This window comes from Drechmeria coniospora, chromosome 03, assembly GCF_001625195.1.
Source record: "Drechmeria coniospora strain ARSEF 6962 chromosome 03, whole genome shotgun sequence".
NCBI lineage: Eukaryota > Fungi > Ascomycota > Sordariomycetes > Hypocreales > Ophiocordycipitaceae > Drechmeria > Drechmeria coniospora.
Window position 1 is genome coordinate 5,413,851 of NC_054391.1, and position 16,765 is coordinate 5,430,615.

The 16,765-nt window shown below is 55.6% G+C and overlaps 4 protein-coding genes across 4 annotated transcripts; 3 read left to right on the top strand and 1 right to left on the bottom strand.

The window, feature by feature from the left end:
• Positions 1 to 69: 69 nt before the first annotated feature.
• DCS_07188 (uncharacterized protein) lies at positions 70 to 1,159 on the bottom strand (the record flags this gene model as incomplete). Its single annotated transcript, XM_040804474.1, has 3 exons — positions 70 to 227; positions 331 to 786; positions 874 to 1,159. 3 exons carry the CDS (start codon positions 1,157 to 1,159, stop codon positions 70 to 72), a joined length of 900 nt encoding a protein of 299 aa, XP_040654578.1.
• Positions 1,160 to 6,572: 5,413 nt separating this feature from the next.
• On the top strand, positions 6,573 to 10,075 carry DCS_07189 (uncharacterized protein; the record flags this gene model as incomplete). Its single annotated transcript, XM_040804475.1, has 6 exons — positions 6,573 to 6,599; positions 6,918 to 7,016; positions 7,083 to 9,346; positions 9,414 to 9,784; positions 9,869 to 9,963; positions 10,022 to 10,075. The coding sequence occupies 6 exons, from the start codon at positions 6,573 to 6,575 to the stop codon at positions 10,073 to 10,075; spliced, it is 2,910 nt and encodes a 969-aa protein (XP_040654579.1).
• Positions 10,076 to 12,336: 2,261 nt separating this feature from the next.
• DCS_07190 (uncharacterized protein) lies at positions 12,337 to 13,155 on the top strand (the record flags this gene model as incomplete). The annotated part of the gene is made up of 1 exon (XM_040804476.1): positions 12,337 to 13,155. One exon carries the CDS (start codon positions 12,337 to 12,339, stop codon positions 13,153 to 13,155), a length of 819 nt encoding a protein of 272 aa, XP_040654580.1.
• A 1,851-nt stretch (positions 13,156 to 15,006) lies between these two features.
• DCS_07191 (uncharacterized protein) lies at positions 15,007 to 15,902 on the top strand (the record flags this gene model as incomplete). The annotated part of the gene is made up of 2 exons (XM_040804477.1): positions 15,007 to 15,261; positions 15,327 to 15,902. 2 exons carry the CDS (start codon positions 15,007 to 15,009, stop codon positions 15,900 to 15,902), a joined length of 831 nt encoding a protein of 276 aa, XP_040654581.1.
• Between the last annotated feature and the right edge of the window lie 863 nt (positions 15,903 to 16,765).

Consider the following 16,765-nt stretch of genomic DNA (forward strand, 5'->3'; position numbering starts at 1 on the left):
AAGTTTTCATTGGCACTCGGGTGCTTGGTATCATATGCATGGCAAAAAATGGCAAATCAGCTCCCCCTTTCACTCGCTCAATTCCGCGCGCCAGCTCCCGAACGGCAACTCTCCGATCCAGACGGGGTTCAGTCGAGTCTCGCAGTTTTTCATGCCCGTCGAGGTCACGATGGGGGAGTACCGTAGGAAGAGGCCGGAGCCCGCGTGGCGGACGCGCATGCGGACGGCTGCGACGTGGGTTAGCGAGAGAGGAGCCGGCGGCGAGGTGGAAGGTGTGCCAAAGAACGGCAGACTTGCTCTTGAGAATGGCATGGTCGCAGAGCGAATGACCAGCAAACAGGCTCGAGGTGCGCATCGGCTTGTACAGCAGCTTGAGCTTGGACAGGGTCCGCAGCGGTACCTCGACCGCTCCCCCGAAGACGTCGGCGATGTTGACGGCGACGGTGGCGGACTCTCCGCGGCCGAGGTGAGGGAAAAGATCAACCTGCCGTTGACCACCGACATCGGCGACGAGCTGACCGAGAGCGTCGGCGCCGGCTTCGTCGGCCACCTCCACGTCAAAGATGAGCTCGTCGACGGCAACCTCGGAGCCCGGGGCGGCTTCCTGCAGCGGGCTGCATTGCATTTCCATGGATCTGCTGCCGCACTCGAACTGCCGACACTGGCTGGTGGCCAGCACGCTCTGGACGTGGCGGCAGTCGAAGCCTCGGATGCATCCCCAAATCTTGACCGAGTCGGCACAGGTCCGCGACCTTCGTCGGAGCCTGCTCGAGGTTGGCGTCGCATCTGAGGCGCGCGCTCGCGGTCAGCACGGACGCTCGTACGCACGGTGGCGAGCGGCGAGTCGAGAGAGGCAGGCGAGCCGTCGCGTACCTGATTCGCCGGCGCCGATGCCGGAGCGGGAACGGAAGAAGGCCTTGAGGCCGGGGACGCAGCCATAGATCTCGGCGTCCAGCGCCTTGCCACCCGAATATTGGGTGAGCATCTCGAGCTGGCCGGCGTCTGTCGGACAGGCGACCGCCTCTCTAGGGTCGAGGACGAAGGCATCCTTGACGTCCTCGCCCCATCCGGCACGCCGTTGGACGGCCGGGTCGAGGTCGCTTCGACTCGCGTCGCATGCTCGCACGAGAAAGGGAACGAGCAGGGCAAGGGATCGCATCTCGAAGGCGACAACTTCCGCGTTGGCCTTGGCTGGAGGAGGACGGGGCGGGTCTCGCTGGCCCTTGGGCGGTCGTTGCAAGGGGGAGCGGGCGGGTGAGCGTGTGCCGTCGCGCTTCCGATGCGGTCGATTCCCCGGACTTTATACCGATGGATGGACACGGGTCGCACTGCCGACGTAGGGGCACGCCGCCCTCGGCGGCGGCGGCGGCGGGGAAAGCCGAGCAACGAACGATACGAGGCCGACGACGGATGACTCCTGCCAGGCGTGCAGGATTCCTGGGTGAAGGAGAGGGAAAGGAATCCGACGAAGCGACTTGCCCGCGCAGCCACGGCACGCACGACGGCTCTCATCTCATTTCGGCGCCCCGCCGCCAGGCTGAGCAGAGGATTCGCACAACCAAACGGCCGACGCCATGGGGTGCATGCGAACCCGACGGAGGTGGAGAGAGGAGAGCGGCAGATTCGCCTCGGAGGCTTGCCCTTGCCATGGGAACTCCTTTGCGGGTAGGAGTCCAACGTGCTCGACGTTGATGTCACGCCGCCCCTGCGATGCGCAGAGGATCAGGGCTCGAGGACGATTGCGGGGCAAACTCGGGAAGGATACAGCTTCGAACGAGGTCGGTCGCGCGGTGCAAGGAAGACATGACGAGGTGTCCTTGCCGGCATAAGTACAGCACATGCACATGCACCACCATGCACCTACTATCAGCAAGGAGCTGTAAGTACTTGCACATGTACGGAGCACACCTACACCCATGCATGTGTATACTTGGTCCTTGCTAATAGCAGGAGTACACGTACTGTACGTGTGCTTGCTGGAGCGAGCAAGCACAGGTGTGCATTACGTACAGCGCGCAAAGGAGCCTCGATGTAACGGAATCGGCCCATGATTTTTCAAGGATGACCAAAGAAAAATATACGTACGTGGACACACCGAAAGCATCTTGCATGGATGGACTGGATCGAAATCCCGGTCGACGATACGAACTGCCCCTATAGTACATGCAAGCACTTGCTTATATGCACAGGTGCATCACCGGTATTCCTGCGCAGCTCTGCATCGCATGGACGCACGGCCAGCATCTGTCTCGACGGGCAGGCAGAGACAAGATGGGAACGGATGATGCGCACGCAGGCACATGGAAAATACGAACAAGACGCAGATGCTTACGGCGGACGACAAGTGAGAGAGTATGTGCTTCAACGCGTTCGGATCGTCGCACGCGTGCTCATGGCAAAGCAGCATGCGTGTCTGCACACTACATATATGTGAATGGACAACACAGCACATCTACGGGACATGTACGGAGCAAGGACTGTACATGCACAAGTGCAGGACGGAGCACTCCGTACAGGATGTGCGCTTGGCCGCCGCTCCGCTCTCCGCAGATTCCCGATCCCCACCACGGAACAGATGCGATCTACGCCATGCGGCCGGCCAGGCTCAAGAGGAGGCGCACTGCGTCCTCGGGCTCGCAACCCACCGTCCTAGGCGTGCACGCATCGTCAGCAGGACGCAACGGCTCCTCTGCCTTTGTCGCCGTCGAGCGAGGCGAGGATGGTCCGCGTCACGTATCGACGTGATGGGTATTACTCGTGTCCAGCAAAGGAACGGCCGTCGGCATTTCTAGTTGTACAATACCCACAAGGACGCCGGCTGCAAAGGATGCCAGTAGGTACTTGCAAGTACATGTAAGTGTACAAGGAGTTGGAAGTACGGAGTACTTGTGCTGTATTTGCGTACTTGGAGTTGTACTTACGTCGGCTTGTAATAAGTACGTACTCTGTACAGTAATTACTCCGTTGTTGGACTGGTAATTACGTACTTGGGACTTGTGCGCAGTGTTGGTACTAAATATAGTGTTTCCACCACGGTAACTTACGGAGCCCAGCGCAGATACTGCAAGTACGGAATACAGTAATTAATAATACAGCAAGTACTTCTTACCTAAGCACTTGATACGTACTGAAATACTTACATGTACAGTAAAAGCACGAGCGTAGCAAACACATCAAATTTATTCCTACTCCCTACAACCAACTACTTACACGCACAAGTACTGTACTTACCACGACTCCATTCATGGGCAAAACTGCCTGTTTTGCATTGCAATTCGGCACTTGGCACTCTCTACGTGCACCCCGTAAGTACGGGGGGAAAGCCCACACCCCAATGGGACGGCCGCCACGGGCTGGCGCACAATGACAAGGAGAAGATGCTGCGTGCCTGTCCACGCACAGTGTACGAGCTCACCCAGGTGCGGGTACTAAGGTACTGGTGCTGTACGTGAGCCTGTAGCAGAGGCGTGGTACACTTGCGACGACGGCACGCACAAGCACCGGCACATTTGCTGGTGAGGTTCCAAGTGCAGGCCACGGCGCCGCGAGAAGCGATGAGGATTCGGTTTACTCGTGCCGATGACGTACGGAGCGCAGTATACCGTACTGTACAAGTAGATACGCGTGCATGCATGCTCGAGCACATGTATCACACAATGCAACACAGTACTGTTCAAGTCTTACTTAAACAAGTACAAAATAATTACTTCATTCACTACACCCTATTAGCAAGCACACACAACAGCCCTAATATTCATTTTCTATTATATTTAAATTATAATCATAATATACATGCGCTATATATGGACGTAAAAATAATAGACTGATTCCAGTAGATGCTTGAGGTGTAATTATTTGTGTTTCTTGAGAGCCTACATAGACTTGATATCTTCTTGCTACCTTAGAGCTGCTCTCCTGTTTCTGGGATTTTTTTGGTTAAGCAGTACCTAAGTGAGCTGCTGATGGCCCTTGTCGGTACCTGGTCCACATTGGTTATTTACCACAAGGCACAGTACTTACTGTACATCGCATGCAGGTGCAATTCATAGGAAGCAATCAATACAAGCGAGCACGATACCTTGACTAATAAATGGCCAAGACTCCAAGGGATGCGGCCGAATCCTTTCATTACCCTTGCAGTTCGGGGAACCAATACCCAAAATACCTGCGTGGGAGGGGCATGTCGCATCACTCTTCCGGGCCGTCTGCTGCAGGTAAGTACTTGCGGGTGAGGTGAATAGGTGCCGTTACCCTCACTGTATTGGTACATACAAGTACGCTTGCTTAGGTACTTACTTGGGTGTACCTGGAACGGGACATGCACGCAAGTACTCTACAAGTACACCAAAGTAAGTGCATGTGCTTGCTTATCTACCTACAGTAAGTGCTAGTTAAGTAGGTGTGTTATGTGATTGCAGACAAGCACAAGCATTCGGCATACTCGTGGGTGTACAGTGCGGAGGTCTGGGTAAAAGTACAGCGTCCAAGTGCAGCGTGCAAGTCCTGGAGTGCCCTGTACATGGTCCCCGAACGGTGCTCCCCGAACGGTGCTCCCCTTGCTACCTCGCCGCTGAACTGGCGCCATTGCCTCGCCCCTAGAGGAATGAATACTTGACGAGCGCTCCGTGCTCCTACGGCAATCGCATCAAGGATGGCCTCCGGACAGGCCGGCTTGGACTGTAATATTTACGGAGCACTGGGGAATGCTTCCGCCATGATGACTCGGAACTTTGCACGTTCGACCCCCCGCATCGCATCCTCTCAATACCCGCGCGTGCGACCAAGGGCGACGGATTCGGCACCGCCGATCCCGCAGGAAAATTACCGACGGCGACAGGCCATGTTCAGTCGCCGTCGCCGGGTCGGTGGACATGCCAGTGCGGAGTTTTCCGTACGGAGGACAGGTATTGATACTTGATACATGCAACGACAAGTGCTTGCGCAGCACCTGGAGCTGTGAGTAATTACTTACTAAATTAATACGCCTAGGGAGCCGGTGCGCAGAGTGCTTTTACGTGCGCTTCGTTGCGCACCTACGGGTGCACGCCGTGCATGCATCCATTTGCATTTGCTCGCCGCCACTCTCCTGCGCGATGGAGATTGGGACGCTGAATGCCGTGCTGCTATTGTCCGATGAAAACCATGGCCACGCCGTGTACTCTGCGCAGCGAGGTGAGCGGGAGCTAGTATTTGCCTGCACTCGCATGGCAGCGCAATGGTGGTGGCGAAAGAACCGAGGACGAGCATGGGCAACGATAAAACCAAGTTGGTACTGCAAGCAGGTGGAGGACGCAGAACGGGGTGCTCAGTGCAGTGCTTGCACTTAAGTACTAAAGTACTTGGTACGTATTAATAATTACCTACCTTCCTAGTAGTAATATTACAAGCACTCGACAGTACAAGTGTACTTAATAAGTAAGTACAAGTACTTACAGTACTGATACACGTACAAGTGCGGTACTGAATTTTTTCGCACCCACTCCACATCTCCCAGGATCTTGGAAATTGGACACATCGTCCACCATGGACAATAACAATACTGCCCTCCGTTTCGCGCGCGTGATCCATCTCCTACACTTGCAAGTAGGCACAGAGGCCAAACAAGGAGAGGCAGGACTCATCACAGCGCAATGGAATGGAGACGAACAAGCACACGTACGCCATCCTGTGCCGTTGTACGAATACAGTCAGCCATGCAGATCGATGGTAGGTGTGCGCACATGTATGCACGCCGTACATGTACTTCATTGCACTGTACTTTGCTGTACTATGTAATGCACCTACTGTTGACGTGTAGATGGACGCTGCAGATGCGACTCGTTGGTGGTCGTACTAGCAACCGTAGGTACTTGTGCGTGCTAGGCTAGGTGGTGTATTAAGTACATGCGCTTGGGTAGGTGTACTGTACTAGTAATTGCAGCTAGCACTCGCGTGTGCTGTGCAAGTAATATTGCACACCTACTGTACAAGGGACGTACCAGTCACTCATCAGACATGGCCACCATACAAGTAATGTACTCTGTAGATGTGCTACTTGAATACTAACACTTACACCTAGTCGGCACAATAGTAACTGGATCTGAAGGCACGTATGAGGCCTGTACACAGATGCCCTCGGAGTGCGAAAGGCTGGGTATCCGACGTACATGTAAGTAAGGTAATTACGGAGTACACCCAAGTACTGTACTGTAAGTAAGTACTTGCACTTGCTTGTACTAAAGGAATGCCGGGACTTTTATCCTTCAGTGGGGCGTGGTGATTTCGGGAGACATCTAATATTACTCCGTATCCCTACAAATACTCCGCTCCGTACGGAGTTCTAGGTACTTACTTACTTACAGTACTAGTGCCTAGTACATGGGCATTGTTCGGCGCCGGTGTTCCTTGTGCACGTGGCAGCTCTGGTACTATACTACATGTGCCGCACTCTGTACAGTGTACGTAAGTACATGTACTTACCTGTGGATGAATGGGATATGAGTACTCCGTACTTACTTACGAGTTCACCTGCTGTACTTGGGCTGGACATCTACACTCCGTGCTGTAAATACAAAAACACCCCGAAGTACCTAATGGCTACTTACTTATTACACTTGGGCGTAAGTAGATACTTCTGTCGATGGTGCCTACAGTACGTGCTAGGTGCTAGGTGCTAGGTGCCTAGGTCTGCATCTACTTCCATGTCCGCAAGTACTGCACAGGCGAGGTGCGTGTACAAGTACGTGTAATCCTTGTACAGTAGGTGTACGCGTGAGCCCCGGTGCCCTTCGCTGTACGGCTGCACCTACAGTGCGTGAGCAAGTACTTACTGCACGCTAGTGTGTGCGAGTAATTTACTGTATACTGTACTAGGTACTTACGGCCGCCAACATGGTCGCAACATGGCCACCGCCTGCGTGGAACCTGTGCATGACTAGCAGCCACAGCCGTTGGCTTTGGAGCTCTGGAGCTACGGGACGCCAACGCTAGTGTGCAGGCAAAAGTACCGACACCTACAGTACAGTACAGTACTTGCTGTATGTACTTTGTCGTATTACCTCGTTCACTTGAATACTTGTTTAACCTCCCCGGATACCGAGTAGGTCAACGTGGACGTGCAACAGCACCACGAATCATGCCTGCAACAAAGTACAGAGTACCTGTGCGGCCAGTCCGTCGGCCGGAAGAACATTCGCCGCGGCATTAATATATCCATCTCGTCGAGCTCGCCCCGAAGCGCCGACGATGCCTCTCAAAGCTCGGGCCTTTGCTTCGCCAACATGCGCGGCCGCCTCGACGGGCTCCTCCTCGCCGTCCGGGCGCTGGTCCTGCTGTCCTGCCCGTCGCTTCGTCCCGCCATCCACGTCCATGCCAGTCCCACGCCCGCCGAGCCCGGTGGTCACGACCTCCTGCCCGCCCTCGTCCACCGAGGCTGCGAGTTCGAGCCGGCAGACGTCTTCGCTCGCGGCTTCAAGCCCCGCGCCTCGTGGGGGCCCATGGTCCAGGATTACGTCGTGGGGTGGCACGTCAAGCACAGGGGCGGCTCGGCGTACACCTCGACGACGTCGTCGCAGCACGTCGCCGAGAGCTTCGCCGCCTTTGGCACCCTCGTCCACGCCGCCGACGTGGCCCCGGACGCTCCGCCGATCGAATGGGAGCGGCGCAAGGGCGACGGCGAGCTCAGAGACAACTGGGTCTACGAAATCATCCCGACGGCCGCCTTCGTTCAGGTGTACGGAACCCTCCTACCGGGTTACCGACGACGGGGCCACAGCCTGCGCGAGCCGCAGATGGAATACGCCGCCGTCGGGTCCATCGATGCCGACCAGATCGTCGCCGCCTACCGGGTGGCGGACCCCCAGAGGAGACTCCTCTTCAACCCAAACTTCAACTTTGCCTACCTCGGGCTGAAGGCCGGGCCGGGACGTCCGGAGCTGGACCGGGATCTGTTTGCCCTCGTCAAGGAGGGTAAGGATGTCCAAGTCTGCACCGAGATAAAGGAAAAGGCGTTGGAGATCAGGGCGGCGGCCGAGAAGACAAAGGAAGATTGCCGACGAGAGTACGAAAAAAGGCCGAGGCCGAGACCGAACTGGCACGAGCACATGCGCCACGCCGACTTTCTGCAAAGCTTTGCCGACGTCATTTCCGTCCGACGACGGGAATCCGGTGCCGACGTCGGGCCGACAAAGGCGACGACGCATGGCGACGGTTCTCGTCACGACGACGACGACGACGAGGACGACGCCACGTCCCAGGAAAAGGACGAAAAGGACGGCAGGCCCGGAGCAGGCACGCGCTGCAAACGCAGCCAACTGTGCGGTCCCGGAGAGGAGGCCAGAAACCCGACCAAGGCAGCAGAGGCCGGGGCGAAAACGAAGGCTCCATCGTCTCCCGAGAACGGCGGTCGCCATCCCCAACGGCTCGACGAGGGCAAAGACGGACACGGCAAAGACCGGCATAACGGTCGGGACCACGACCGGCACAATGAGCGGGACCACGGCCAGGACCACAACCAGGACAATGGCGAGGACAACGGCGAGGACAACGGCGAGGACAACGGCGAAGACAACGGCGAGGACAACGGCGAGGACAACGGCGAGGACAACGGCGAGGACAACGGCGAGGACAACGGCGAGGACAACGGCGACGACAGCGGCCAGGACAACGACTGGGACAACGACCGGGACCACGACCGGGACCACGACCGGGACCACGGCCAGAAGAACAAACAAAACAAGGACCAAAGCAGTGGCCAGAACAACGACCGGAACCACGGCCGCACGAGCCATGTCGACAGAAAGCACCGAACCGGGCATTCCCAGCTCCACTGCCCATTCGTTCGTCGACATTTTCGTCGCGATCCTCGAGGCGGCAAAGGGGTCGGAACTGGTGCCGGCCATGCGAGGCACCAAAGTCGTCCTGGTCGGACGGGTTCCGGAGCAAAGGGCCACGGTGGAAAACAAAGCAGCCTATTGGACGCTTGCAGTGCCGAATTAGAACAGATGGCCTTTGATTCTTTCCTGGCGACGGCCGATGGTGCCCGAGCTGGGGCCGATGGTGCCCGAGCTGGGGACGAGGGCGGCGAAGGAAGCGGGGACGGTGCCGAATCGGCGGACAACAGCGTGGATCTGACATCGTGGAGGCGGCCTGCAAGCAAAGTCGAATCGGCCGCCAGTCGCCCTTTTGCCGTGACGGAATGGATGAAAAGGCACGGCCGGTCAGCTCATGACATGCCGGCCGAGGACGAACAGGGATTCCCAAGCGAACGGGGCTTGCCGCTTGTCCAGGAAAAGAACTTTGCACATCGACGGCAGTTCATCACGGGGAGAAAAGTATCCGTCGGGCTGAAGAACGGCATAAGCATATTGTGCGATGCACCAACCGGTCGTTCAACAGCTCTTGACCTCAAGACTTGCTCCTTCACCCAACCTCAGCGTGGGCCACGGCCTTGAGACTCGAGGCCATGGCCACGCCGGGACGGGTTGCCGTTGCCTGCAGGGAAACGACGCAGGGAAATGGCGCAGAGGCCGTTGCATGCCACGACCGCCCCAGGCCGGCGACTCGTCTTCCGACATTCGGTCGACAGAGGTGGCCCAGCAACAATCACGGATGAGCCAGGCAAACGGCATTCGGACATGCCGCCACCTTCCGGGCCCGCTGTCGAAGCGGACCGGCAGCAGAGCCGTCCGTCGTCCGGTTCGATGCCAGCAGCTACAGACGCACATTCAAGCCCAAGCACGCATCCAGTCGGGTCTGTCGGCGACGGGACCTGGGGCATCGAAACGGGTGCGGACAATGTTGGTCCGTCATCAGGTCCAACCATGGTCTACCGGCCCCATTCGATTCGTCGGCCGTGGGATACGTAGGATGGACTGCCGGCCATGACCAGGTGCCCCCTTCAATAGCAAGCGCAACACACAGCAAGACGGCGTCGGCTTCCCGGAGGCGCAGTCTAGAGCCACCGAAACGCACGAGTACTACTCCGTACGGCGTGCTCCGTATCAACGTTGCATGTCGGAATACATGTGCCATACGCCCACAGCACTCCGGCCAGTGCGGCAACAAGTACCCGTCCCTGTTGGCACGAGATGCATGATCCAACGTCCAAGACAAGTGACAAGACAAGCGGCAAGACAAGCGACGAGGCAGGCGGCGAGGCAAGCGGCGAGGCAAGCGGCACAGCAAGCGGCGAGACAAGCGGCACGGCAAGCGGCAAGGCAAGCGGCACAGCAAGCGGCAGATCTCGATGGTGGCGTGTCGAAGAAGGGAGGGCGTACGGAGGAAGGGAGCGTCGGCTGGCGTTGTGCCAGCTGATATGCCGACGACCGACTGGGTGCTACAAGTTAGAGTAATAGCAAGCTTATTGAGGACGCTCAATACGTCTTTGGCTGCTTGCTCTCTACTTGTCCTAGATACAGACGGCAATATTGCAGGAAAGCTATTCAGAATGCCCTGCGAAGCTTCTATTTTCGGCTACTCATCGATACTATTATTACAAAATCTCCTAATAGCAATGTCTTGGCAGCTGTCGTTGACCATATTGAACCTCTCGATCCTACCCGCCCTCCGTCCAGCATTGTCCTGAAATTCAAAGGAATGCCGGCAAAGACTAGCTCCAGTCAACGTACCGAAAGCAAGACACATAACATGATCAAAGGAGCGCTTCTCTATAAGATAAAAAACTATACCTTCCGTAATGTTCGGGGGTTCTACCACAAGTTTATTTCAAAAAAAAAAACTCGTAAGAAAACGAAGGAAATGCTCAAGGGGGGATGAGAGTAATGCACAATGGCAAAACATTGATAAACGTGCCGGTATCATAGCAGCATATGACAAGACCCTCGTGGAACTATAGAAAGCCATCGGTTGCTGTATATTCAGAGTGTTGACTTGAAGTCATCTGGAACCCCCTCACGTTCGAAAAGCCTCCCGGTGAGGAAACAATTGATATAAGCCAACAATCGGCAATGGACTACAACCGCTTTCGACACCCAGCGTAAGAGTGGTTGAGCACGCCCGAATCGGCCGATGGGTGAATGGATTGATGATATCTACCCCCCGGGTCCTCTCTCCACGGGCCCTTTCACTCCCTTTGCTACTACCCTTGCTGTCCCGACTCGATCGGCAAGACTCGGAGACACCGTCCTGCAGAGAAATTGATCCCATGCGGCGCGGAATACAGCTGTTTGACGATGAAGTCGCACAAGTCATACAATACTCCGACTCTGACATCCTTCCGACATGGTCCTAAGTCTGAGAGTATCCCTCGTCCCTATGTCTCGGACATTGGATGCGAACGGTAGTTCCGCCCGCATGGGTCGACTTGGCATCGGCGCATATGCTGCCTGTTGTGTTTGCTCTGGCACATTTCACCAGAATCGTACTTGAGGTATTGCAGGTCTGTGGACAGCCACGGTAAGATGTTGTGGTGATGAGGTGGGTGCACATGTTTGACGACTCGGTTGTTGGTGTCACGGGTGGCTGACACTTGAAGCACGTACTAGAGACTTGGGTCCTGGCAGAGTTGAATGATGGTCAGTTGAAGGAACTTGAGATTAATTGATAGAAACCAGCCATGGGAACTGAGCCGGCCTTTGAACACCTTTATAGAGGGTAGAAAACCCGCAGATCGGGTTGTTTACCGTAGACACAACCACGCTTGGGCTCATGAGCAACGGATGCAATAGCATGTCAACCGCGCGGCTTTCTTGAACCGATGTGCTACATTACCCCTTACGAAGCACTGCGTACGGAGTAGGACGTTCAACCATCATGAGCGGGTTTGTGCCAATGAAATCAAGCGAGCGTGTCGAATTCACAGCCCTGCAAGGTGGATAAGTAGCCGGTCGCGATCTGCAATCTCATCATGCTCGGTTTTATGAGCTGTTTCACCCAGTCATATGATGCTCCCTCAAGTGCATAGCCGACGAATCATTGCCACCATTTCGAGAAGAAGCGGCTACTGCAACGCATACCCCTTTTGCCGCATCCGTTGGGATGATGAATGGCCGAGGGACCCATTAGGACGCACCGAGACGACGGAGCAAGGCGGCTCCAATTACATTCTCGAGGGGGCTGGTTAGCGGGGCGGGGAGCATCAGCGCTTAGCCGTGAGATCAGTTGGCGACCACGTTTCCCACCCTGCAACCATTGCAGCCACGACAAACACCTCGTCCATCACCGTTTCGCGGAATACCTACAGCCCACAACCTGCTCACCAACGGCGAATCTCGCCAATCAGCCAGCGTGAGTTGTACAGGAGACACTCTATGCAGCCCCTGAAGTTGCGTCAGGTAAGGAAGGCCAAGGGATTCTGGTTCGGAATAATACTAACGGAACGTTGTGCGCAAAAGAACCATGCCTGTCGCCGAACCTAGCCGCACGGATACCTTCGTTCCACCTCCCGACGCCCGGGTCATCCAAGGAAAGGGGGAGTTTGTAGCCGCCGGCGTGACTTCACTCGTGGAGCGCTTGCCGAATGGCGATATCATCAAGACGCCATGGGACGACGCTGAAAGGGGGGATTGCGTACAGGACATCATCACCGAGGCCAAAATCTACCAGATGCTAGGCGAACATCCGCGCTTGGTAAAATTCATAGACTGGGATCCGGTGCAGCACTCGATCGTCTTGGAGTTTATGCCGCACGGAACACTGCAGCAATACGTTGAGCATCATTTCGGGGATATTTCGCGGCAAGAGCAGTTTCGGTGGGTACGACAGGCAGCAGAAGGCCTACATCTCCTCCACGAATCCGGTATCCTTCACTGCGATGTTGGTCCGCATAATTTCCTGCTGGACTCGGCACTCGACTTGAAAATTGCCGACTTTGGTGGATCGTCGGTGAACGGCTCTTCTGCTTCAATTTGCCCCGGAATCCGCTACCGAGTTCCAAGTGTAGAGTGGCGACCGGGCCAGGCACCAACGTTGAGTGAAGATCTGTTTGCTCTCGGCTCGGTTGTCTTCTTTATATTTACAGGAAACTCACCGTTTTATGAGCTCGAGGAGGAAGAGGTTGAAAAGAATTACAAAGCCGGAGTTTTCCCCGACACCTCTGGGATACCTTGCGCCGATATTATCCATCTATGCTGGCAGCAGCGCGCCAAGTCGGCTTTGGAGATGTGCGAGGCGGTAGACCGTCTTATCGAGATTGGTCCCATAGGCGACTCAACCTAGGCAGCGACGTTTTCTCATCGGCAAGTACTCTCTAGCCGCTGGGAGTAAGCGGCCATGAGCACTCGCTGTGCGGCGTGGCTGTCTGTATTTACAGTTGACCTCTTTCTCTGCTTGGGCAGAATAGCTTTTGACTGGGCCATGCATCAGTCACCTTTCTTCCGGTGCACGAGCAAAAGGACACAATGCCGATACCAGTTCGTATTGCGGTTTCCCTAGAATCGATAGTAAAATGCAGACTGTGCCGCGTCGGCCGCCTACAGCACCATGTCGCGCTCTCCCTTGCCGAGTGGCATATTGTCCTCGAACGTCGCGCAGAGCGTGTCCAGCGGGTTCCCTCTGGGGATGATCCATGGCGTGTCAGTCGTCGGTGAATAGAGGAATGATCTGGATATGCACGGCGATGCTGCAGGTATTCTCTCAACAGATGTTGATTTGGATACTGGCACTTTTGCTCAGTGTCATGGGAGACTAGGCTCCGTTGGATTTTGGGCGTCTAGACTCTGTTTCTGAGAAGCGTGCAGAGTTTGGCGGATCCGCCTGTATCCAGACGTCATGATACGTTGCGTGTAGTCATTCGTGACGTATCAGTCGATTTGCAGTTGGCCATTCGGGAAACTGCACGCGACTGCCTGTCGTTTCTTGGATTACTGCCAGAACCATGTGCGTGCTGTGCATGGCAGTCGGCCATCCTCTTGCTCTCGCATCGAAGAAAATTGTCCGCCAAACTTTTGCACCATCAAACATTGCGTTGCTTTCTTTATCCTGAGCCCATGCTGTCTCGCATGACGCTTCAGGCGCAGAGACTTTCTAGTCCGAGCATCACGATTATACAGACACAGCAAGGCCGACAGGACTTATAATGGCTCCGGCACACATCAGGACAATGGCAGGGGTAAAAATGTGAACAAGAGTACTTGAGGATTTATACAAGGCGACCTTGCGTGCCTGGGCTGGTGGTAAAATTCATGGCCTACAGCTGCTTGCGGAGTGACGGGTTCCGATGTGAAATATGCAGGGCAGCCTTGTTTTGTTCGTATACCACGTTCTTTGATCGTGTACGACGTTCTTTGATCGTGTACGACGTTCTTTGATCGTGTACGACGTTCTTTGATCGTGTACGACGTTCTTTGATCGTGCACGACGTTCTTTCAAGTATTAGGTGTAGTTACGGGCACATGTTTTTTCGCGCACCACCAACTGTATTCGTACGGAACGAATTGGTATGCACACCGCCTTCTTTATTTATACGCCACGAGTTCCTCGTTGGTTCCGTTGCACACCGCCTGCTGTATTTGACACCGCCTGCTGTATTCGGCGCCCATATTCGATTCCGTACCCACCCGCTCGCTCGTGGTACGGAACGTTACATTCGTTGTACAGTATATTACTTGTGCGTGTCCTTTTTGTACACGAGATAAACGTATTCTGTGCTCCGTACTCGAACTTATTAATAATACTCCGTACATACAGTGTACTTGCAAGCAAGTAGGAGTACAAGTACTGTTGCGCCAAGGTGCCTGTGCTAGTACTTACTGTATCAAAGGGTATCGATCAATGGGAGGCTCATGTGCGGCTGGTTGGTTACGTAACAGTGTCCACACTCCTGCTCGGTCCAGCAGGCTACGTGGACGCCTAATGGTGAGCAGCAACACCACAAGGACAAACACCAATACACTGATTTTGACTCTTGACAAGTACTTGCTTGCAAGTAGGCGTAATTGTAAATAAGTATGTGTGTACAGCCAGGTGGATGGTGGATCCGTGGCAAAAAGTCTTCCTCGGCCACCATCTCAACTCACCTCGTCCTCGGACGCCTCCAACGTCAAGCAGCGAGAGGTGCTTCCCATCACCATGTACCCTCTCGTGCCGTCTCTTACCGTGCTTCTTGCGGCCGCGTCGGCGGCCGCCGCCATTCTGGAAATGCCCTGGAATCGTCCCTGTGGCACGGACGCGCCACCGGCAGACCTCGTCACCCTGCATCAGAAGCTGTCTCGGAAGAAAGGTATGGCTCGCCGGGGGGCCTACCCGACAATCGACGTCGACGTCCGTGTGCATGTCATCTATTCAGGCCAATCCACCGGCAAATCCAGTGAGCATCTGGTTTCGGTACGCTGGACGATACCGCTCGTCCTGAGCACGCCTGTGACGACGACTAACGCGGCTCGGTGCAGAATTCCATGATCCAGCGACAAATGGCCGTCCTGAACGAGGGCTTCAACGCAACCGGATTCGTCTTTCACTTCAAAGGTGCCGATTGGACGTATAATGAAACGTTGACAAGAGGTCACCACACTCTCCAGTTTGTCAAGTCCCTTCCCCCAGGGGGGGAGGATTGTCTCCACGTGTACATGGTTGAGCAGGTGTTTGCCGAAGATTCGAGGGTTGCTGGATATGCCCCGTTTCCCTACAGAATTGTCGGAACGCGAGCTCGAGTCGTCTTCATCGCCATCGGCACCGTTCCTGGGGCCGCCCGGCCTTGGTACAGCCGGAATCTGGGTCGGAGCCTCATCCACGAGGCCGGTCACAGCCTTGGCCTGTTGCACCTGCATGATGGCCGCGACTGCCTCGGCGACGGCGACTATGTTCATGATACTCCGTCCCAACGTGCGCCCACCTACCTTTGCAACACAAAGGTGGACACTTGCGAGGGCGAACCGGAGCTGAAAGCCGGGAGCAACTACATGGATGTGTTGCACGAGTCCGTCGGCCCTCTGACCCCAACATGGCAAGCAAAGGGAAGCGGCTGACGCGGAGAATAGCGCATGCTCGACCGAATTTACACCGGGCCAAATCGAACGCATGCACGACCTGTGGCCCCTATATCCCCAACCACTTCCGGGAGCGACGCCGCTCGCTCGCCAGTTTTTCAGCTTCCCCCCCGTTGAAGGGAGAATGATAACTTGACAGGCGGCGGGGGCCGACGATGTCAGTCCCAAGGCACGAGAAAGTCGGTGGTGACAAGGGTCTTGATTATGCCGGTTTCGAGACGATCGAGATTGGCACGACATGCCGCCTTGTAGCTTGCCTGCGGTCATGGCATCTTCTGCTTGTAGGCGCCGTCGTCTCCGTAGATGGAGAATTCATCGTGCCAAGGGTATCTACCCTGGTCTGCACCGTCGTTGAACCAATCGAAATCTCTGGAAACGACGTATTGGACGAATTTGCGCCCGGTACTCCGAACTATCAGATATGAAGCCACAAGTAATATAATACTGCGTTTGTCGCACACTCTGAATGTGTCACTGCCGGCACGAAGCTTGATTTGCTACGCAGGGCCGTTCCGTCCTTTGGAGAGCCGTGCGTCCTGACCTTGTCACGTTTGTGCAGAGACGGACTGCAGAGACGGACAGCTCGTAGATTGAACTGCTTCCATTGTAGGAACGACGCCTAGCAGAATCCCGCAGGCAGAATCATTGCTGGAAGTATTCGACGGGACGCTCGGCGGGACTCTCGGCGGGGCGCTCGACTGGACGCTCAGAAGTCCCCAGCAGATTCTCGGTGCAGAGTTTCCCCGGGCAGATTTCGATTGGGCCGAGCTTCGTGGCAGAATGTCCGCCAGCAGAATGTCCGCCGGCAGAATGTCCGCCGGCAGAATCTCCACTGGCAGAAT